This window comes from Pinus tabuliformis, chromosome J, assembly GCF_031772625.1.
Source record: "Pinus tabuliformis cultivar Carrire ecotype Pingquan chromosome J, CPIR1, whole genome shotgun sequence".
In the NCBI taxonomy this organism is placed as follows: Eukaryota; Viridiplantae; Streptophyta; class Pinopsida; order Pinales; family Pinaceae; genus Pinus; species Pinus tabuliformis.
In genome coordinates, this window is record NC_142295.1 from 1089506376 (window position 1) to 1089531574 (window position 25199).

A 25199-nucleotide genomic window follows, 5' to 3' on the forward strand; every position below is an offset into this window, starting at 1 on the left:
CGTCACAATAATCAAATACAAACCAGCCTAACAATATTGTCACTGACAACTTTCAATATTCACCAATTCAACATGGTAACCTAGAAATATCTCTTCGTTTTTAGTTTCTCCAGCGTCTTGAAATTGTTATTATCCAACTTTTACAGTGTTCCACAAATATCTGTACTTGATTAGATAGGAAAACAGTCTGTTATATGATGCTAAATCCCAGTGAATTCAGTTAAAAGATTTAAAGGACCTCATTTGAAATCACACCACAAGATCACAATTCACAAGCTTGATTGTTCAGAGATAAGCTTTCAAAATATGACGGTTACTATATACCAGTGCTACAGCATTAGCTAACGTCATATGCAATATTTGATATAAACACACTAAAATTTAAATATTGGTCTGTAACAAACTAGACAGATGAATGTTTTAGCAGACTCAAAAAGGTCAAATGGAAACTGAGCGAGATGATTTAGAATTTGAGTCAAGTTGCCCGCCCCTTTTGGCTCTTGTCTATCTTTCTGCATAATCTTCTAACATCCTCCATCTTCTCTGCTAATTCATCCTTAACTGCAATCTCATGTTCGCTGAGCCACTCTTCTGCCTCAAGACCTGCTTCCATGTTTTCAACATCTTCCTTCTGCAAATCTCCCCATAGTTTTTCCTTATTCAACTTTTTCTTCATGTCGTAGATGTTTTGATCCAGTGCATTCCTCAGTTCCACTCTTGATCTTCATCTTTTAGTTTCTCTGCCTCTGCCATCCTTTTGGCAATCTCATCATCACTCAACCTACCACTCTGATTCGTCATGATCATCGCCTCCTTTATCCCACTTGTCTTGTGTTCTGCTGACACCTTCACAATTCCGTTTGCATCGATCTCAAGGGTTTGAATAATTTGAACGTCCCCTCTAGGTGCACGCCGAAGTCCCTCCAAAATAAATTCGCCCAAAAGATTATTGTGTTTGACATTAGGCCTTTCCTTCATACACGCTTACTCTTGCACCTTCCTGATTGTCATACGCAGTAACATAGCTGCCCTCCCTTCTAACGGTAATTTGTGTATTTCTAGGGATCAATACGCTCATAATACCCCCATCAATTTCAACTCCTAGACTGAGGGGAGTGACATCTCGAAGTATGAGTTCTGCTGCTGTGCTATCGCCATTCAACACCGCAGCCTGCACAGAAGCACCATAAGCTACAGCTTCATCACGATGGATGGACTTACACAACCCCTTCTGGCCGTCGAAGAAATCTTTAAGCAGATCCTGCACTTTTTGGGTATTCGCCTAGAACCTCCCACTAAGACAATTTTATCAATCTGAGTTTTGCTCATGCCAGCATACTCCATGCACTCTTCAACAATCTCAATGCATTTTTCAAACAGATCAGTGTTCATCTGCTCAAACTTTGCTCTTCTGATTTTCGAATGAAGGTCCTGGCTTTCATGAAGACAGGGTACTTCAACGATGGTCTCCACACTTGAAGACAGCTCTCTCTTTGCCCGCTCACATGCACTGCGAAGCCTCCTCAGTCCTTTTGCATTTCTTGCTATGTCTGCTTTGTATTTCCTCTAAAATTCCTGCACAAAATGGCTGACCATTCTGTTGTCAAAATCCTCACCTCCTAGATGGGTGTCCCCTCCAACTGCCTTCACCTCGATTTTGTGCTTTTTAATATTAAGCACAGCAACGTCAAAAGTCCCTCCCCCAAAATCGAAGATGAGGACGTTCTCACCATCGTCTGAAGAATAAGCTTTCCTGTCAAACCCATATGCAATTGCAGCAGCTGTCGGTTCATTTAATAATTGTACGACATCCAAACCTGCTATCCTCCCTGCAATTTTAGTGGCCTGCCTTTGAGAATCGTTATAGTAAGCAGGAACGGTAATCACGGCTTTACTTACCTGACAACCGAGGAATTGTTGGGCTATTTCTTTCATGTTATGCAACACCATTGACGATATTTCCTCAGCTTCAAAGATTTTCTTTTCTCCTCTAAAAGAAACTTGGATAAGAGGCTTGTCATTAGGTCCGCGTGCAATAGGCCAGACACACTTATTACTTTGCACAGATGAATCCGAGAAGCGCCTGCCAATCAACCTCTTGGCATCAAAGACGGTGTTTTCAGGGTTGGTAGCGGCTTGATTCTTGGCAGGCTGCCCGATAAGACGTTCATTTTGTGTGAAGGCAACCATGGAGGGAGTAGTCCGATTCCCCTGTTCATTGGCGATGATATCAACTCTGTCGTGATCACCACGCCAAATACGCACACAACTGTAAGTGGTTCCCAGATCGATGCCGAGAGCCTTACCACCGTCACGCTGAGAAGAAGCCAAGGACGAAAAAATTGACTGAGAGGAGAGGAACCAGCACACCTCGAAAAGAAAACAGAGCCTTGAGTGCAGAGGATTGGCATTTGGTAGAAGAGTAGTAGAGGAATATATAAAGATAGGGCAGCCGGGCACGCCTGCACTTCCCGCCCAATTTCTTTTCAAACCGTTTTCTTGCTTGCGCGGTTTTCGTTATTTACACCGTCGTGTTTTAGCTTTGCTCCGCCTCCGGAGTCCAGAGATGAGTGGGGAGTTGTAACTTTGGAAGTAAAAGCCAATTGTTGCGCATTAATGATATTTATTTTATCCTTTGTTTTTTATTTTTTATTTCAGTTTAGATTTGTTTTTTTATTTTATTTAGATTGAGTTTAGCTGGAATGTTTAATAGAAAAATCAATGGTTAATATGTGAAGTGCTATCGCTCTAATGGTAAAAGATTTGGTCATAAGCGAGATTCGATTCGGTTATAAATGGGAGATAATTTGATTAAAGATTAAATTTTATATGAGTGAATTGATTTACATTTTATTAATATTTTAAGTGTTAATTAACGCTATTAATAGGATTAAGTAATGAAACATTTCACTTAAGTTTTTGGAATTAAAAATGAAATTAGAACTCATCAACACGAAAATGAGTTGTTTATATTGAATCTCAATAAATTTTTTTCTATTGAAGATTTTTTGTCCAAGTTCAAAACCCTTAGACTTCGCTTGGAAGGTGTTAAGGTTAAGAAAGAAGATGGTAGCCTTATCTATCCCATTCTTACTAAGTTGGGACCAGCGTACTCTGTGTTTGTTTCCACCTTCCATTCTACTAGAGAAGCCTTTTCTCAAGGAAAAGACTACTAGTCCCCCTCTTTTGATGTTTTTTGTGATTTTTTAATAAGAGAACAAGAAAAGCTCTTATATCTTGGTCTTCTTAATCTTGGAAGCTCTTCTAAGAAAGCCTTAGCCACCCAGCAACAACCAAATTCAAAGAATCCTAAGAAGCAGTATCCTAAAAAGAATGGTCCTAAACCAAACAAGGGTCCTAACCAATTTTAGCCTCAAAATAAAAAATCATTTCAACAAAATGATAAGGCAAATAAAAACAAAGGGAAGAAGACTAATAGGCATTGCCATTTTAGTAATCGAGATGGCCACTTAGAATCCAAATGCTTTAAGAAGATGGAAGCCTTGGAAGCAGCAATGAAGAAGCATAACATCCATTTGGAGCACTCTTCAACTTCAACTTCATCTTCAAGAATAGAACTTTCTGCATGTGGTTGTCAAGCATCTCGGTCTAGTTATGCACTAAATGTATCTTCTTTTTCTCATTCTCATGAGTGGCTCATTGATTCTGGAGCTTCTTATCACATGGCCAAAAACAAAGCCATGTTTTCTTCTTTAAATGATTGTAACACCAAAAATATATATGTTGGTGATGACAAATCTCTTAGTGTTGTAGGGACTGGAACTGTTCATATAGACAATGGTCAATTTAATGATGTATTATGTGTTCCAACCTTATCCTGCAACCTTCTATCTGTATATCAGATAACTCATTCAAATTAAAGTAAAAGTGTTGAATTTTCACCTCACGATGTTGTAATTAAGGACCTAAGAGATCCTAGACAAATTTTAGCTACTGGCATTGCTGATGGTTCTACAAGGTTGTATAAGTTTAACAACTTTGGGTCATCGAATTTTCCCTCGGTATTTGTTGTTCATAATGATGAACTGAGCAAACTTTGGCATGAGCAATTTGGTCACTTAAGCTATCGCTCCCTTCAAAATCTATGTAAAGAAAATATGGTGATAGGTCTTCCAATGGTATCTCGTAGAGATGGTGTTTGTTCTTGATGTGTACTCGAAAAACATCATCGGGATAGTTTTGAAAAGCATGCCTCTTGGCACACCTCAACCCCTTTACAGCTTGTGCATAGTGATTTATTTGGTCCACTTCCAGTTGTTTCATTCTCTAGCTACAAGTATTTCTTAACTTTCATTGATGATTTCTCCAGACGCACTTGGGTATACTTCTTAAAACTCAAGAGTGAAGTATTTAACATGTTCTTGGCATTTAAGGCCTTTGTTGAAAAACAATCTGGACATCAAATTCTTAAGCTAAGATCTAATCATGGCGTAGAATATGTTAACAACAAATTCATCAACTTTTGCACTAAGAATGTAATTCAAATGCAACATACTGTTCCATATACTCCACAACAAAATGATGTAGCTGAAAGGAAGAATCACACCTTAAAGGAAATGGCTAATTGTATGCTTCAATCTAAAGGACTTAGTCTTAATTTTTGGGCAGAAGCAATTAACTGTGCAAATTACATAGTAAATCGCACTCCTACTAAGGTTTTAAAAAATATCACATCAGAATAAGCATGGAGCTCAATTAAACTAGATGTAAGTCACTTTCGTGTTTTTTGGGCCCATATTCCAGATGAGAAACATAAAGTTTTAAAACCTAAGAGTGAAAAATGTATTTTTGTTGGATATTCTGAAGATGTCAAAAGATATAGACTTATTCCACTTAAGTCCAAAAATGTTATCATTAGAAGAGATGTAAGTTTGCTGAAAATATATCGGCCTACGACCCTAGTTCTGCGGATGTTCCACCTCTCTCTATCCCTTCTACTTCTGAAAATATTTCTTCTTCAGATGATGACAGCGAGGATGACAATTCTCCCCTACCTTCTCATGATCCCCCTTAAGCTCCTCAGCTTCCAAAATGGGTCTGTGCTACTCAGGATGTAGCAGGTGCTCTTGCCGGTGATCCTACAGATCAATGATGTACACATTCTCAGTTCGATAGAACCTCTTCTTTACTGGCTCAAGCTTCAGCGAATTATGATCCTGACACCTTTGCAGAAGTTTCAGGCCATTCAGATTGGGATACATCTATGAATGAAGAATATTGTTCATTATTGGCAAATGATACATGGGATCTTGTTCCTCTTCCAAAGGGACGAAAACGTGTTAGATGCAAATGGTTTACAGAACCAAGTATGGACCAGATGGACAAGTTGATAAACATAAAGCTCATCTTGTTGCTAAGCGTTTTTCACAAGTTGAAGGCACTGACTATACTGAAACCTTCTTCCCCATTGCCAAAATGAACTCTATCCACCTTGTTCTTTCCCTTGCTGCCTCTTTCAAATTGGAAGTTCATCAGATGGATGTTAAATCTACCTTCTTGCATGGGGACTTGCATGAAGAAATCTATATGGAACAACCTATTGGCTTTATACAAACAAAATCTAGTCTTGTATGTCGGCTTAAGAAATCCCTTTATGGTCTCAAGTAAGCCCCTCGGACGTGGTATGCCAAAATGGATAGCTTTCTTTTAAAAACTGGCTTTTCTAGGTGTCATTCTGACAATACTGTCTACACCAAGAAAGTGGGAAAGTCTCTTATGATTCTTGTCCTTTATGTTGATGATCTTATCCTTACTGGTAGTGATCCCAACCTTATAAACCATGTGAAGTCCAGCCTTAAAAAGAAGTTTGAAATGACAGACTTAGGGCACTTGCATTATTTTCTTAGTCTTCAAGTCATGCAATCCAAGGAAGGTATTTCCCTTTCCCAATCCAAGTATGCCTGTGATCTTCTACGCCATTTTCACATGGAAGACTCTAAGCCAGCCCCTTCTCCCTTTCAATCTGGAGCCAAACTTTCAGTCACTTGTACTTCCCCTGAAGTTGATGCTACCTTATACCATCAACTTGTAGGAAAACTCTTGTATCTAACCCATACCCATCCTGACCTTTCCTTTGTTGTTGGCCTTATTGCTCAGTTTATGCAAACCCTACATGAAAGTCATTGGAAACCAGCTAAAAGAATACTTCGTTATGTTCGAGGTACAGTTCAGTTTGGGATTCATTACAATGCAGAAGCATCTCCTCTATTGGTTGGTTTCACTGATTCCGATTGGGCTGATGACCCTGATGATCGGAAGTCTACTGCAGGTTATGTGTTCATTCTTGGTTCAGGACCTATTACATGGGCTTGCAAGAAAAAAAGTGTCATTTCTTTTTCTTCAGTAGAAGCAGAGTATCATGGTGCCGTAGAAGCTGGTAAGGAAGCCCTGTGGCTTCGTCAGATCCTGTTAGAGTTTGGCTTTTAGCAGCAGCATCCGACTACACTTTGGTGTGATAATCAAAGTGCCATTCAACTATGCAAAGATCCAGTCCAACATCAGCGCAACAAACACATTGAACTTCACATGCACTACATCAGAAAGCGCATTCATGACCATGTTCTTGAAGTGCAATATTGTTCAACAGATGATCAAGTTTTAGACATCTTTAAAAAGGCTCTCACAAAGGCGAAGTTTATCAAACTTTGATTTATGGTTGGAGTTCAGGAAGTTGTCACTAAGGGGGGATAGGCTCTGATGCCTCCTTCCTTCTCCTATTGTGTCATATTTGTACATCCTTCGATCCTATCCCAAGTTGTTCTTAAGGGGGGATGTTAGGATATTCCGACACATAGAAAATAGTTAAGTACAACTTGGTCTAGTGTAGAGTTAGGTAAAGTGTGTTTCTTTACTATGTACTTTTGTAACTTACAATCCGACGGTCACGATATGTAGTGATCTGACGATTCATTCTCTCCTCGATATTACCGACACTTGATCCGTGGCTTAACACCCAATTGGTCCATGATCTCTATTTAAAAAGCATGGAGAGTCATTTGTAGGGTAACCGTCCATGAGAGAATCTTATGTAAATTTTCATTCTTTTATTAATAAATTTCCTGGAGTGGCCGCGTTGGCTCAAGCCATGGATTGTTTCTCTCTTTGAGGGTTTTAACCACGTCAAGAATACTGGCGTATTGATCTGTGATCTGTTTGTGAGCGGTGTCCTTTGGTGTTCTGTCTGAGGAACTTACCCTGTAAATTCCTACAGTGAAAATGTAAGAATTTGATTGATTAGGCATAAAGAAAGGTTTTAAATTATCAAGCTTAGGGAAGAACAAAATAGATGAGTAAAATAAACGAATTACCAAGCTCATCATACCACCCAACTCAATAAATTATACATCCCCTATGTAATGAAACAACATTGAAGTTTTTGTTCAACATAAATAACCCTACGGTCTTAACAAATCAATTAGGTTGTAAACCTCTATTGAATGAAAACCTCCTAGTGTTGTAATCAACTATCATTTCACTTTAGTTTTATCAATATGAAGAAAGGTATAACTCTTGCAATCTCGAATAATAAATTATAATAGTGGAAAATGAAACATGAGACCCAACCAATGCAAACCAATTCATTGATAGTAATGGCATACATTTGGCTTTAAGGCATAAATATTGAAAAAAAATGTAGTTTTAGTAATTAGCTCCCTCCATCTATTCTAGCAAAATTGCCTGGAATTTCCAATTTTCAATAGAGTTATTATGATGTTAATTAAATTCAACTTCATAAATTATTCATGGGATATGAAACTTTTAATACAAAGGTTAGAAACTTCTTAATTATGTTTTCTAGTCATATTAGCCACTTTCCATATTTTCCTCTTCTCTACTTATTTTTCCTCTACTCTTGTGCTTCCATAGTCATCAAGATATCAAGATGAAGGAGCAAGATCTAGGTGTTGTTTAGTACTATAGGAAGACTCAACAACCAATAAATTATTCTTTATCTTTTTACTTTTCCTTACACCTTAGGAGTTTCCACAATTCTTGGTTCAAGTTGTTCATTAGTGGAAGGAGACCTTACATATTGGCCAATGATCTCGATGTCATCCTCATCAATTGTTGGTTCTAGAGCCATCATACTAATGAACTCATCTTAATTTTGTCTCAGGTAGCTTTGAGTGAATATTTCTTGAAACAATAGGTATATTAGTGCATAATCAGTGAGTTGATGTCATTGTCTAGTGTAAAAAAGTTGTGTCGTGGAATGAAGTAAATGCAATAGGAAGAAATGAACATTGATTTTTTTATTTCTTCTTAAAAGGCCAAGAAAAAAAATGGTATGCCAATGTAGAGTGATCCTTAAATGAGGGAATTATATCCCACTCACTTCACCAACATTGATACCTGGTGAAATTAAAGTTGCTTTTATGTTCTTATACTTATACAAATATATCAGTGTTAGGATGCTAAGAGATCTATGTTTTTAATTCAGTTCTAAGTCTATCCACTCTTCAAGATTAGAGGCATAGCCTACTCTCTAGTGCGACCTACACACATAAACCTAACAAGACAAAAGTAATAAGACCAATAAAAACCAAGATTCTAAATACTATATCACTAAGAGCTTTGCCTTCAATGCTACCCCTTTGCAAATTGATATCCAACTAAATTAACTCTGTCAAGATGATCAATTTGAGATACTGCCATGATTTTTTGTGCATATTCAATTCGGCCAATTACTTCAAATACACTACATATTTTAAAGTGCAATGAATACAAATAAAATTATTGGTAAGAATGCAAGAAAACATTTAACATGACTAGTTGTATTTCAATTGGTAATACCAAACCTCTCATCCATAAGTTATTCAAAAAAACCACATCCTACATCACTATTTGGAATGGAACTCACTCTAGCATAGCAATAACATCCCCATTGTAATGCAACATCCTCGCACTACCAACCTTCTTGACTTGTTAATTCAGGGAAACTACAGTAATTTAGGAGTACTTCTTTCCCTTCTATTTGATCATAGAAATAAAATGTTAAAGAGTTGCAATTAATCTCTTACTTTCTTAAGGTCCGATAGACCACATTGGTCTTAGTGGACTTTGTTGAGATTTTCTGTTTTGATTCGAATAGGCAAAAATCTCTGAAGGATGACAACAATAGGGGTTCAGTTCCTAGATTAGCTCCAGGTTGTTGGGAGGGAGTTAATGCCTCCTATATTTGCTGTGAGGGAGTTATGAGGCTGTTAGATTGTCTATGCTATATAACAGGCAATCATTCGGATGATTTGCCAAGAGAGAGTGTGAGGATTTCATGATGTAATCTCCAAATTTGATTAATATATTCCTGATGCCTATGTTTGGTGGATGTAGCCCAGATTGGTTGGGTGAACCACGTTAAAAGTTGTGTATTATGTGTTTGTTTAATTTATGCTGCTGTGTGTTTAATAAATCGCTGTGCACCTGATCCAACAATTGGTATCAGAGCATGTTGGAGGTGGATCGCAGTTGTTGCTTGCGTGGATGATTAAAGACTGGTTGTTTGGATCGTTTGCTGGAGCGAGTGCGTATCTGTTGCAGGTGCGTGGAGACAGTCCAAGGCTGGTGCGCACTACCATTTTTTTGCTGTTGGTGCGTGGAATAGAAGCAGGGAGCCAATCGTTGCTGTTGGGAGCGCGGAATTGGTTTGGAGGTGGAGCGCGGAGCTGTTGCCAAGGCACTGGAGGTAAAGTAAAGGAAAATCTGCGAAAAGTTTTTTTCTGTTTGCTGTTACCTTCAGCATCTGCTGTACCCAGACTCTTCTGTTGCTATTCTCGAATCCTATGACCGTGGTATGACAATTTGCACATGATTGCACCATGGAGCCTATTCTTTAAATTGCTAGTGCGCTGTTCTTTAGTGCGTGTTGGTAAAACGGTGATCTCCAACAATCGGGGGTATATATATATTTAAAAACAGCATGCATCTATTTTGGAAACGGCATGGACATATTGTATAAACAGCGTGGGTATTTGTTTTAAAACCAGCGTTGTGTTTTTTTTTTAAAAGCAGCATGGGTATTTGTTTTAAAAACAGCGTGGATATTGCAAAGGTAACCTGCGTTGATATATAATCAAACACGGCATTGATATATATTTAAAGCTGAGTGGATATGGTTTTTTAAAAACAAATATATTTAAAGCTGAGTGGATATATATTTAAAGCTGAGTGGTTGTGATATAATGCACTGTAAGAACATTGTGGCATTTGCTAAAACCTTTTCCCATTGAGGCCCACTCACGTCGCTGTGAACATTAATGGTTGGTTGGACCAATATATGCGAATGTTCAAGGGCAACAGATTATAGAAATTTTTTTTTGTGAAGTGCAAAGAAATACTTTTTTTTTTTTTGGTGTAAAGTGATTGGAAAAGGGCAGTGTTTTTAAGGCAGAAGTACAAAGACATAGGCAGAAATTTTTTTGTGAAGGGAAGATATTTTGTTTTAAAGACATAGGCAATTTTTTTTTTAATTGCTGGTATTTAAAACGTTGATATTGGAGATTATTGTGCTTTTTTGATACAAATGGCCAAAAATCAAAGTGTCAGGTTTGAAATTGAGTTTGACGATATCCTTGAGTTTGGCGATGTTGTTGGAGCCTTGTTGGCTGAGGAGACGAGGAAGAGGTCGAATGCAGACACCTCTACATCAGAGGTAATGATGGCCAGAGGTCGCTCACGAGAGAGACACTCCGGGGGAAAGCATAGCGACTCTCGTTCAAAGTCCAAAGGAAAGAAGCCAAAGGTGAAGTGCTGGCATTGTGGCAAGGCTGGACATCTGAAAAAGGATTGCTGGAAGCGAAAGCAGGCTGCTAAAGAAGGCTCTTCGACAGAAAAGAAGGAAGCCAACACCACAGATACACGTTCAGTATCTGGTTTAGGTATGAGTGATGAAGTATTATCAGTTAATGTGTCAAATCATGGTCAACATTGGTTGTTAGATTCTGGGGCATCAAACCACATGTGTATCCATAAAGAATGGTTTAAGGATTATAAATCAATTAATGATGGTGTTGTGTACATGGGTAATGATGTAACATGTAATATTGTTGGGATTGGGAGCATACAACTACAAATGTTTGATGGGACAACAAGAATATTAACTGATGTAAGGCATGTACCAGATTTAAGGAAAAATTTGATTTCATTAGGAGCACTTGATTCAAATGGATATAAAACTGTAATTCAAGGTGGAGTTATGAAAATCTATAAAGGTATCTTACTAGTGATGAAGGCTAAGAAAGTAGGAAATCTATTTCAGTTAGAAGGTAGAACTGGGTCAGATCATGTGTCTGTGTCTGAACATGACGATAGTTCCATTCACTTATGGCATCAAAGGTTGGGGCATATGAGTGAAAGAGGATTGAAAATTTTGGCTGACCGAAAGTTACTTCCTAATCTAAGATCTGGAAAATTGGATTTCTGTAAACATTGTCTGTTTGGTAAACAAAGTAAACAAAAGTTTAAAACAGGCAAACATACTAGTAAAGGGATACTTGATTATATCCATTCATATGTTTGGGGTCCAGCCCCTACAGCGTCATATGGTGGTTCGTCTTATTTTGTATCATTCATTGATGACTTTTCTCGGAAAGTTTGGGTCTTCATGTTGAAAAAGAAGTCTGATGTTTTTACAGTTTTCAAGCAGTTTAGAGCATTGGTAGAAAACAGCACTGGTAGAACTATCAAATGTTTAAGAACTGACAATGGTGGTGAGTTTTCCTCCAAGGAGTTTGACAGCTATTGCAAGGATGCAGGTATCGAAAGACATAAGACCACGGTTTATACTCCTCAGCATAATGGAGTTGCTGAACGCATGAACAGGACTCTTCTAGAGAGAGCAAGGTGTATGCTGAGTAACGCCGGGTTGCCGAAGGAGTTGTGGACGGAAGCAGTGGCAACTGCTTGTTATGTGATAAACCGATCTCCATCAACGGCAATAGACTGCAAGGTTCCGCAAGAGGTATGGACAGGACACCCTTGTGACTATTCTAAACTCAGAGTGTTTGGTTGTGATGCATATGCTCTAGTGCATAAACATCAGCGAACTAAATTAGATCCAAAGTCTAAAAGATATGTCTTTGTTGGGTATGGTGATGGAACAAAGGGATTTAGATTGTGGGATCCTACTACCCGCAAAATCATCATCAACAGAGATGTAAGGTTTAATGAATCCTCTCTTGTACAGTTAGATGTAGATAGAAGATTGAAACAGGATGATGTATCTGATTTCCAGCATATTCAGTTTGACAGCATTTCTAATGATAGTCATAACGACCATAGTTCAGATTCTAGTCATGAACAGGTTTCAGAATCAGATTATGAACAGGGTTCAGATGGAGGACATGAACAGGTCTCAGATGGCGATCATGAAGAAATTCCTACAGTTGATAGACAGCAAGTTGTGGAAGCACCAGAAACATTCTTAAGGAGATCTACAAGGATCAAGCGTCGTCCGAGAAGGTATGATGATTCAGTTGCTTTGATCGCTAATGATGATGAACCTTTGTGTTATCAGGAAGCTGTAGAAGGTTCAGATAGTGACAAATGGAAAGCAGCCATGAAGGAAGAAATGATGGCCTTAGGTAAGAATGGTACGTGGGATCTGGTTGAACTTCCCAAAGGCAGGAAAACTGTGGGATGCAAGTGGGTGTTCAAGCTGAAACGAGGTGTGAATGATACGGAAGACAGGTACAAAGCTCGGCTGGTTGCAAAAGGGTTTTCTCAGAAAGCTGGCATAGACTTTCATGAGATATTTTCACCAGTGGTTAAAATTGTTTCAATTAGAATTGTGTTAGCATTAGTGGCTTTGTTTGATTTGGAGTTGCAGCAGTTAGATGTTAAGACTGCATTTCTACATGGTGATTTAGATGAGGAAATATATATGGAACAACCGGAAGGGTTTGTTCAGCATCGCAATGCGAAATTTGTCTGCAGGCTCAAGAAGTCATTATATGGCCTGAAGCAGTCGCCTCGGCAGTGGTATAAGAAGTTTGATTCTTTCATGTTGAGTCAGAAATATGTAAGAAGTGAATATGATCATTGTGTTTATTTTAAGCAGTTAAATAATGGCATGTTCATTATCTTAGTGTTGTATGTTGATGATATGCTTTTAGCAAGCAAAAGCATTGAAGAAATCAACAGGTTGAAGACTCAGATGGCAAGGACGTTTGATATGAAAGATCTAGGAGCCGCAAGACAGATTTTGGGCATGGAGATTTTTAGAGACAGGAGTAATGGTAAGCTCTGGCTATCACAACAGAAGTATGTTGAGAAAATACTTTTGAGGTTTGGTATGAACAATGTGAAGCCTGTGTCGATCCCTTTAGCTTCCCATTTTAAGCTTTCTTCGAGTTTATGTCCTAATACCGATGAAGAAAAGGATTATATGTCTCGAATTCCTTATGCCAATGTAGTAGGATGTTTGATGTATGCGATGGTGTGTACGCGACCAGATATTTCTCATGCAGTTGGGGTTGTCAGCAGGTACATGGCAAATCCGGGTAAAGAACATTGGTCAGCAGTGAAATGGGTGCTTCGGTACTTGAGAGGCACAAGTAGTTATTGCATTTCTTACAATAAGAGTAGTGAATATGTTTGCGGATATGTTGATTCCGATTTTGCAGGTGACTTGGATAAAAGAAGGTCAACTTCAGGGTACGTCTTTACTCTTGCAGGTGGAGCTATTAGCTGGATGTCAAAGCTACAGAACATTGTTGCTTTGTCTACTACTGAAGCAGAATACATTGCTGCTTCTCATGCTTGCAAAGAGGCGGTTTGGTTGAAAGGTTTGCTTGGTGAGTTTGGTAGGTTACAGGATAACATCAGGTTACTTTGTGACAGTCAAAGTGCAATACATTTGGCTAAAAATCCAGCCTATCATAGTAAGTCAAAGCATATTCCAATCAAATATCATTTTGTAAGACAGGTTATCACTGAAAGGGGAGTTTCTCTTGAAAAGGTGCATACAAAGGAGAACTGTGCAGACATGTTCACGAAACCAGTTTTGTTGGAGAAGCTACGCTGGTGTTTGGCTTCTCTTGGCTTGCAGAAAAGATAAAATAATAATAACAAGGCATCAGGCGAATTGTTGTCAAGGTGGAGATTGTTGAGATTTTCTGTTTTGAGTCAAATAGGCAAAAATCTCTGAAGGATGACAACAATAGGGATTCAGTTCCTAGATTAGCTCCAGGTTGTTGGGAGGGAGTTAATGCCTCCTATATTTGCTGTGAGGGAGTTATGAGGCTGTTAGATTGTCTATGCTATATAACAGGCAATCATTCGGATGATTTGCCAAGAGAGAGTGTGAGGATTTCATGATGTAATCTCCAAATTTGATTAATATATTCCTGATGCCTATGTTTGGTGGACGTAGCCCAGATTGGTTGGGTGAACCACGTTAAAAGCTGTGTATTATGTATTTGTTTAATTTATGCTGCTGTGTGTTTAATAAATCGCTGTGCACCTGATCCAACAGACTTTAATCATCATCATCATCATCAGTGTGAGATCTACTTTTCAAATGTGTAACCCAACACTTTTGAATTTGTTTAGAATTAACACACGCTATTGTAGGCTTGGGCTCTTGGAACCAACTGTATTCTCTATGACCAAAACAAATAACACAATTGCTAAAATCTACCGCTTTGGATAATACCAGGGATAGTGCTACTTCACTCAAAATGCTTAATAATAAAAAAGAAAATGTGATCCCTCACTTCCAAGTTTTGTATCTGTACACTCAAGTTTCAATTGAGAGATTTCAAGACCAACAATAGTCATAAATTTATTTCCTTTCTATAATCACTTTAATCCTATATGTAAAGCTTGAACATATACAAGTTTAAGCTAGACACTTGTTTAAGTTTTCAACTCTCAGATCGTTGCCAAATAGATTGAATAAAATAACAATAAGACAATTTCTCAATTAAGAAACATGGTTGACATATAAGCCATAATCACTAATTGCCATAACACTTTTTGAAAATGATAACGCAAAACAACGATAACACAGTGCATTCATTGCACCTATCACAAGGTAATGTGGTAGAATAAAAAGGTCCAGGCAGACAGCAAAAACACAACTCAAAACAAGGGAAATTGCAGAAGAGAGAGATACCTAAATGGTATTAACAACAGACAAAACCAACCGAAATTCTCCAGATGTTTACAGTTTCAAACACATGCCATGTCTATCTATTAACAATTGAATGAGCGGGTGCTCGATATAAACTTCTATCTTAAATTATTACTACCCTCCCTCAAAACTGTAGCAAGATTGATTACATCTCATAGAAGCCAGAGAATGTGTTGGTTGCCAATTTCTAAGTACAAATTAAAGGAAATAGTCTCAATGTCTTAATGGGAAATGCTGCATGTGCTCCTAGCCAATACATGCACTAAGAATTAACAAGTTGAAACACTGAGATAAGCACAATTAAATTACGGGCCATCTCAATATTCATATTGAAGCAAGGAAAATTTATTTTAACAAGGACAAGGGTTAACAAAGTGTTGGAGAATTAGATGACGTTGAGCCTTCCTCGCAATAATCAAATACAAACCAGCCTAACAATATTGTCACTGACAACATTCAATATTCACCAATTCAATAAGTCTTCGTTTTTAGTTTTTCCAGCGTCTTGAATTTGTTATTATCCAACTACGAATGTGCCTTTAAGTTTTACAGTGTTGCACGAATATCTGTACTTGATTAAATAGGAAAGCAGTATGTTATATCATGCCAAATCCCAGTAGATTCAGTTAAAAGATTTAAAAGACCTCAATTGAAATCTTACCACAAGACCACAATTCACAAGCTTGATTGTTCAGGAATAAGCTTTCAAAAATATGACGGTTACCATATACCAGTGTTACAGCATTAGCTAACGTCATATGCAATATTCTATATAAGCAGGCTAAAATTTAAATATTGGTCTCTAACAAAACTAGACAGAGGAATCTTTTAGCAGACTCATAAATGTAAAATGGAAACTGAGCGAGATGATTTGGGATTGACTCAAGATCCCAGCACCTTTTGGCTCTTGTCTATCTTTCTGCATAACCTTCTAACATCCTCCATCTTCTCTGCTAATTCATCCTTAACTGCATTCTCATTTTCACTGAACCACTCTTCTGCCTCCTCAAGACCTGCTTCCATGTTTTCAACATCTTCCTTCTGCAAATCTCCCCATAGTTTTTCCTTATTCAACCTTTTCTTCATGTCGTAGATGTATTGATCCAGTGCGTTCCTCAGTTCCACTGTTTCCTTCCACTCTTGATCTTCATTTTTTAGTTTCTCTGCCTCTGCCCTCATTTTGGCAATCTCATCATCGCTCAGCCTACTGCTGTCGTTCGTCATGATCATCGCCTCCTTTATCCCACTTGTCTTGTGTTCTGCTGACACCTTCACAATTCCATTTGCATCGATCTCCAAACATTTGATGATTTGGACATCGCCTCTAGGTGCAAACGGGAGTCCCTCCAAAACAAATTCGCCCAAAAGATTATTGTGTTTGACATTAGGCCTTTCCCCTTCATACACGCTTACTCTCACTCTGTCCTGATTGTCATACACAGTAACATAGCTGCCCTCCCTTTTAACCGGAATTTGTGTATTTCTTGGGATCAAAACGCTCATCCTATCCCCTTTAATTTCAACTCCTAGACTAAGGGGAGTGACATCTCGAAGTATGAGGTGTGCTGTGCTATCACCATTCAACACCGCAGCCTGCACAGAAGCACCATAAGCTACAGCTTCATCAGGATGGATGGACTTACACAACTCTTTCTGGCCGTCAAAGAAATCTTTAAGCAGTTCCTGCACTTTGGGTATTCGCGTAGAACCTCCCACCAAGACAATATTATCAATCTGTGTTTTGCTCATGTAAGCATCCTCCATGCACTCTTCAACAATCTCAATGCATTTTTCAAACAGATCAGTGTTCATCTGCTCAAACTTTGCTCGCCTTATTTTAGAATGAAGGTCTTGGCCTTCTTGGAGACAAGGTACTTCAACGATGGCCTCCACAGAGGAAGACAGCTCTCTCTTGGCTCTCTCGCATGCACTGCGAAGCCTCCTAAGCGCTCTTGCATTTGAAGATATGTCGATTTTGTATTTCCTCTGAAATTCCTGCACAAAATGGCTGACCATTCTGTTGTCAATATCCTCACCTCCTAGATGGGTGTCCCCTCTAACTGCCTTCACCTCGATTTTGTGCTTTTTAATATTAAGCACAGCAACGTCAAAAGTCCCTCCCCCCAAATCGAAGATGAGGACGTTCTCACCATCGTCTGATGAATAAGCTTTCCTGTCAAACCCATATGCAATTGCAGCAGCTGTCGGTTCATTTAATAATTGTAAGACATCCAAACCTGCTATCTTACCTGCAATTTTAGTGGCCTGCCTTTGGGAATCGTTATAGTAAGCAGGAACGGTAATCACGGCTTTACTTACCTGACGACCGAGGTATTGTTGGGCGATTTCTTTCATGTTCTGCAACACCATTGACGATATTTCCTCAGCTTGAAAGGTTTTCTGTTCTCCTTTGAAGGAAACTTGGATGAGAGGCTTGTCATTAGGTCCGCGTGCAATAGAAAATGGCCAGACACACTTATCACTTTGCACAGATGAATCTGAGAAGCGCCTGCCAATCAACCTCTTGGCATCAAAGACGGTGTTTTCAGGGTTGGTAGCGACTTGATTCTTGGCAGGCTGCCCGATAAGACGTTCATTTTGTGTGAAGGCAACCATGGAGGGAGTAGTCCGATTCCCCTGTTCATTGGCGATGATATCAACTCTGTCGTGATCACCACGCCAAATACCCACACAACTGTAAGTGGTTCCCAGATCGATGCCGATAGCCTTACCACCGTCACCCTGAGAAGAAGCCATGGACGAAAAAGTTGACTGAGAGGAGGGGAACCAGCACACCTCAAAAAGAAAACAAAGCGTTGAGTTCAGAGGATTTGGCATTTGGTAGAAGAGTAATAGAGGAATATATAAAGATAGGGCAGCCTGCGCTTCCCGCCGAATCTCGTTTCAAATCGTTTTCTTGCTTGCGCGGTTTTCGTTATTTACACCGTCGTGTTTTAGCTTTCTTCGTCTCCCCGACTCCCCAGTCCAGAGATAATTTGGGGGTTGGAACTTTGGAAGCAAAAGCCAATTGTTGCGCATTTTTTATTTCAGTTTAGATTTGTTTTCTTATTTCATTTAGATTGAGTTTAGATTTAATGGAAAAATCACTTGTTTATATATCGCTCTAATTGGAAAAGATCTGGTCATAAGTGAGATTCGATGATTTGGTCATAAATGGGAATGATAATTTGATTAAAGACTAAATTATTCTATATCAGTGAATTGATTTACATGTTATTAATATTTTAAGTGTTGAACTAACGCCATCAACAGGATTAATACTGTTTTGTTTTTGTGAATAAATATCAAATCATATTTAGTATCGTCCAATAACATTAATACGGTTATAAATCTTAAATAATATTATTAAATAAATAACACTTTAAATTCATTGACACTAGGATTACTAAAACGTATTAAATGCCAATTTATTGGTGGTTAAAGTTTAACTATGGTGTTATGATATAATTAATATTTCGCAATGGAGGTTATAATGAGAGTGATACCATTAATTAATTTTAAATATTTTATAAAGTTGAGTTATTTGCTTTAATTAATTACCACACTCATATAAAATAAAAGAGTAGTTTAACAAGATCATAAATTTATTTGGAAAATAATGGAAATTCCGGCATGATTTTTGTCAAAATCTTGTAGAAATTTTGGGAAATTTGGGTTACATTTCTCAAACTTCAGGATTTTGGTTGTAGAAATTTTGAGAAATTTGGGTTACACTTTTCAAACATTGGGATTTTGGATGTCTAAGTGGTTTTTGATGGTGTTGAGTCTATTTCCACCATTAAAAAACAATTCAATCACTCCTATGATCATATCTTTTTGAAAAAAAAATCGTCAAATTTCAGCAAAAAATAACTTTTTGGGTGAATTTGTGGTCTCGATAAACAACTCCTATACTAAATGGTTGGTAAGTGTCAACATGCCTCAGTTTATGATAAGTATAGAAACACTTCATGATACATATCACATTAATAAAACTTAAACAACTCCTAAAATTAATGACTAGTAAATGTCAACATGCCTCAGTTTATGATAAGTATAAAAACACTTCATGATACATATCACATTGATAAAACTAGCTATCGCACCACATGTTGCAAAGGAAACGTCGTAAGGCTGTAGCATAGGAAAGAGTAGCATAGAAGAAAGAAGTAAAAATTTTATGCAATTTTGTTTCTTTACTGGGGTTTGATCATATGTTATGTTTCGAGGAGCTTCCAACCAAGCCAATATTTCATAATACAGTTCACATTTATTTGGGAAATAACAATAGCTAACCTAATAATGATTTAAAAAAATACATTGACAATTCGTATTTATCTGGGAAATAACAACATCTATCCTAATAATGATTGAGAAAAAATACCCTGAAACAATAGAAGCAAAAATACCATCATAGCGAAGAGAACATACACAAGAGGTAAGATGTTATGAGAGTTGAGATAAGAGATCCAATAGGCCTGAAATGTAATGTGTTGGACCAAACATGGCACATTCCTTTCATGCAACAAAACATTTTCAAGTTCTAAATGATGGTAGATGGGCATCTGCCAAAGCTAGGAACACATTTGCTCCCCTTCTCGTTTATCATTTTGTTGTGTTGGTAAATTCTCCCTAATTTTATTAATTGATGGTACGTTTTGAAATGACGAATCCATTTTCATTGGGTTACTGTTCAGTTGCACTAGAGTACATTGAAACTAAATAAGCAAATTGAATAACTTAAATATAATTAGACTTTAATTATATAATTTTCCTCTAGGAAACACGAAAGTTAGGACTCAATCTATAGAATTCTTTACCTCCATTGTTTAAAGTTGAATTGTACTCAAATAAGGTAGCATCAAAACTCAGATATGGAACAAAGCATCCAAAATCATAATCAACCAAACGACAATCACAACCCAAAAAATTATAATGTAATCTATAATCACTCAGGTACTGTGGCAGGTGGCTTAATTACTACACAACTGAATCTTCTGCTTGAAAACTTAGTATAAAGACCTGGTAATGTGCTCCTTGAACTTTTGTGGAAATTGGCCATCAAAGGGGCACATTCCCTGAAAATTGAAAACGTACATAGGTAAGTAATAAAAACAAGTTCCCAAAGCCCTATTTCCCAATAAATGCATCACCATATGAAATAAAATTACATCGTAACCTGTATAAAATTGAAGATCTGTGTTCCATTGTGGACACTTATAGATGGCACATTAAGAGCAATATATTGCAGCAGCAACCAACTTAGATGGTGGATGCGAATTCTTGAGCATATCGTACTGAGCAAGGGATAACCGACTTAATAAGTATGCCATATATCTTATCTAATCACCGAAAAGGTTTTAATTTAACTATTTTTTCAAGGTTTTTCATAAGAAAAGTGTTATCTGACAAGAAATAAGAACAAGAATCTCAAGGTTTAATCAAATTCAATAACAGGCCAAAACATTAAGTGTGTGTATTTTACCAATTTCTGCACTAGACACCTTAAAAAACATATTTAGGAATTTAAATTGAGTTTGGAAATATCATTTATTTTAATCAAATAAACACATAAAACTCTATTAGTTTTTTTTTTTTTTTTTTTTTTTTTTTATAACTAAAACGGTTGTATATTTTATTTATATGTGAAAAACAGTGAGGGACTTTGCCGAGGCAGCCCTGCTTACACGGCTGTAATCCTACTTTTGCTGCCTTAGGAAAGAGGCAGTTTCACAAATTATGATAAAGACTTTCCCCATTTACATTTAAGATTCCTTTGATGAGAGTGTTGCCTAAGTTCGCCATGCGATCTGCTTCCTTGTTGGAATTTCTAAGAATATGATAAAATTTGTATGAATCAAAACTCTGTAGAACCATCTTCAGTCTGTCCATTATTTTGTTGAGCCCAGCATTGTTGAAGTATTCCTCTTTGATTAGTTTTTTGATTAAAATTTCTGAGTCTTCGAAAACTTGAATATCTTTGGCTCTTTTCTCTCTGGCAATGTGGTAGGCCTTAAGCAGCCCCAGAATGTACGCTTGGTTGTTTGTTTTCTCTCCGAGGCCCCATGCAAAAGAAACAGTGGAGAGCCCTTCCGTGAAGTAGATGATCCCACCAGCACCTGCAGCTCCAGGATTCCCTTTGGACGCTCCATCAAAGAAAATAGTAGTTACATTTTGTGCCCTCCACCAGCTTTGAAAGATGTCATCAGTCTCTCTTTTTCTCCAATCCGGGTTAGCTTTCAGGGGTGAGATTCTATACTTTCGGGGATGCGGATCTAGAGCAAGCCACCTTTTTTCTTCTGGCCTGAGCAGGGGGTCTTCTTTGGAATATTGTTGTTGAGCCGCTTCCAGTAGAAGGGCCTTAGCTTTTGCAGCAACTTGAGATGGGGAGTTCTGCAAGTCTTTGAAAACCTGCTGATTTCTAGTTAACCACAGCTGCCAGCATACAAATTTGGGCAGCGCTATCCAAATCCTACGCCAAAAGGACTTGGGGGGGATGCTTTTGGGGTATCTAGCACACCAAGACGCAAACAGATCCGAGACAGAAATTTGCTGAGGGAGAGAGATCTGGAATTCATGGAGAAGAAGCCCCCATACCTCCTTGGCAAAGGCGCAGTCTAGAAACAAGTGCTGGGCAGTTTCTAATTGACATCTGCAAAGAGCGCATCTATGAGGCCCTTCAAACTTTCTTTTTGCCAGATTGTCCCCTGTCAATAATTTGTTGTGTACCAAGGTCCAAAAGAAAAAATTTATTTTTGGGAGAGCTAATGGCTCCCAAACCTGCTTCCAGAAGGCTGGAGTATGGTGGCTGTTCCTGTATCCCTGAAGAGTCCTATATCCCTCTGCTGAGGTATATACTCCAGACTTTCCCCATCCCCATCTATCCTTTTTGAATCTACTGACTGGGGTGGCATCTTCTAGCAGGTTCTCGAGCTGAATTAGTTGGTCCCTTAGGCGCTCTGGGACTCCATGGAAGTCCCATCTTAACCATTCTCCACGGTCGTCCCAGCTTGCCAGATCATAAACTCCGTTAACTCCTGCTCTTTCCAGCCAATTTCTGAGCTCTGTGATATCCTCTCTTTCCGCCAATGAGTCTTTTCCCATAATTCGATCTTTCCATAAATGTGTAGACTTACCATTTCTGGGAGTTCTGTACATGTGTTTTTTGAAGAACTCGCTGCTCTTACAACAGAGCCTCCATACCTGCGAACTGGTCGCTGTAGACTTTAGTTGCATTTTCCTTAGCGTTTCTTTGTCTGAGTATTTTGAATGTAAAATTATGCTGATAGGATGTGAGGGATCGCTAATTATTTTCCACAACAGTTTGCCGCCCAGCGATTTGTTGACAAGGGAGGGGTTCGGAATTTGAAGTCCGCCCTCATCTATTGGCCTCTTGACCGTGTCCCATTTAACTAAGTGCAACTTTTTATTGTTACCTTTCCCGCCTTGCCATAGGAAATTCCTGAGCAGGGTAGAAATCTGGTCCGTGACATATTTGGGGGCGAGGAGAAAAGCTGACTGATAAATGGGTAGAGCTGACAGCTGCGATTTTATTAGAATGGATTTGTCGCCTTTTGTTAACCAATATCCTCCCCAGGCAACGATTTTGGATTTAATTTTGCTGATTATATGAGTCCAAAGACACCTCTTGTTCACCCCTTAGGAAATGGGAAGACCAAGATATCTGAAGCTATCCCATTTGGCCTGACCTTTGAACCCGAGGATCCTCGAAATATTGATGATATCTTGTTGTTCAGTGTTCCAACTATAGATTTCGCTTTTGCTCTCGTTGATAAGAGCTCCAGCCACCCTACAGTAAATTTTCAGTACATTGTCAAAGGATTTCGCTATTCTGGTGGAAACGCCTCCAAGGAGCAGAGAATCATCTGTGAAGAGGGCATGATTTAGAGAAGTTGCTACATTCGAAGGTTTGAGCCCCGGGAGGGAGCCGACGGTTTTTTCAACTGCTAGCTTTCTACTGAGAGAGTCAGCCATGAGGATATACTGGAAGGGAGAGAGAGGGAATCCCTACCTGATACCTCTCTGAGCTTGGAAGAAGTTAGTAGGGCGTCCATTGATGAGAGGGGCAATCCACGGGGATTCTATGCATGCTTTAATGAGCTGGACAAAGTGCTAAGAGAAACCAAAAGAAAGTAGGACTTTGCATAGAAACAAACGATTTACTCTATCGAATGCATTTTCCATATCGAGTTTGATCAACATACCTTTCTCACCCTGTTGTTTGCTTGAATGGATGGTCTCCTGAACCTGAATGACATTGTCCATAATATATCTGCCTTCCACAAATCCACCTTGGTTGCTGGAAATCAACTTTTTGAGCAGAGGCTTGAGTCGATTTGCTAGGAGCTTGGCTATGATTTTGTAAGAAGCATTACACAGCGAGATAGGCCTGAATCTTACAAAGGTATCTGGATTGGTTTCCTTTGGAATTAAAGCTAGATAGGTGGAGTTGATACCACCTCCTATTTTAGCTTTTCTCATAAAGCCTCTGATCATTTTGAGGAGATCAGTTTTGATTACTTCCCAACATGATTGATAAAAATGGATTGTGAATCCGTCGGGCCCAGGGGCCTTATCGGCTTCCATTGACCAGATAACTTGGATAACCTCCTCAATTGTGATTGGTCTGCATAGGTCTATGTTTTCTTCAGCGTTAACAAGTTGGGGAATGTTAGAAAGAAAGTCAAAGATTTCCTCTTCCTCGCCTTGAATGCCTATGTTGTATAAATTCCTAAAGTGAGCTTCAGCAGTGCCTTTCACCTGATCGAACCCTTTGTGGACATGTCCCTCCAAGGTTTTAATTTCCGCTATATGATTCTGGGACAGTCTAGCTCTGTATTGTCTGTGGAAGTAAGAAGTGTTCCGGTCTCCTGCCTTTAACCATAAACTTCTGGACTTTAATCTCCAGTATTCTTCTTTAGTTCGGAAGGCCTGGTAGGTGGATCATTGCGTTTTGACTTCCTCGTCCAGAAGCTCTGATGTAATATCTTTATTCTCCATTTCCGTTTGCATTGAGTGCAGCCTCTGAACTCCCTCTTTTCTTTGGTTGGTTGGATTGGGGTCTGGCTTTTTTATCCACTCCTTCAACGCAAATTTTGTTGCCTTCAGCTTCTGTTCCCAGATGTAGCTGGGGGAACCTGTGATGGGTTTGACCCATGCAGCTTTCACTGTCTCGATAAAACCTGGTTTCTCGATCCACAGTGGGCTGAATCGGAAGGGAATGGGGCCCAAATCTTCTTCATCTTCCAATAGAAGCTGTATTGGCTTATGGTCCGAAGTCAATTTGGGCAAGATTTTTGTGTTGGCGATTTTTTTATTCAACAAAAGGTCGCTTTGAACCAGAAATCTGCCCAACCGGGCGGAGATTTGTTCCAACCCGACCCGGTTATTCGACCATGTATAAAGCCCATGGAGTGGAGGGAAGTCTGAGAGGTCCCAGCTCTGTACGAGCTCCTCCACCGTGGCCAGCATGGAGTCTCTGGTACTAGAGCCTCCCCTCTTCTCCTTTGGCTTCAGAACTATGTTTAAGTCTCCTGCTATGATAATATTGTTTGGGGAATGTTGTTCTAGGTAAGTTGATAGAGAGTACCAGCATTCTCTTTTTTCTGCATAATTTACCGGAACATACAAATTGAAAAGAGAGACAGTCAACTTACTAACTTTGTGCGTCAATTCAGTGTATATCCAGTGCTGGGTTTCATGATAATTATTGAGCTGGAATGTGCTATCTGACCAAAGAGTAGCCAGTCCTCCGAAGGTTCCCCTTGTGCTAACTGCCTTGCCTGTACTTTTATTCCATTTTAGCCTGCTGATATCAAGAAGGGAATGCCCTTCAATTTTGGTCTCTTGGAGCATGAGGATGTCTGAGGGTTCAGCTTTAAGAAGATCCTTGACTGCTTCTAGTTTTGCAGGGCTCCCCAGTCCTCTGCAATTCCAAGAGACAAACTTCATTATTTACCTAGTGGAGGGGTGGGACCTCCCTTGGAAGGTCTCGGCCTGGTATTCCGCCCAATGGACATTTCTATTG

The 25199-nt window shown here is 38.8% G+C and overlaps 1 protein-coding gene and 1 pseudogene across 1 annotated transcript; both read right to left on the reverse strand.

Annotated features, from left to right (window-relative positions):
- Positions 1 to 475: 475 nt before the first annotated feature.
- Positions 476 to 8104, reverse strand: LOC149230818 (heat shock 70 kDa protein 1-like; annotated as a pseudogene).
- A 7853-nt stretch (positions 8105 to 15957) lies between these two features.
- Positions 15958 to 17908, reverse strand: LOC149230819 (heat shock cognate 70 kDa protein-like). The gene has a single exon (XM_089376142.1). It carries the CDS (start codon positions 17906 to 17908, stop codon positions 16034 to 16036), a length of 1875 nt encoding a protein of 624 aa, XP_089232268.1. The 3' UTR covers positions 15958 to 16033.
- Between the last annotated feature and the right edge of the window lie 7291 nt (positions 17909 to 25199).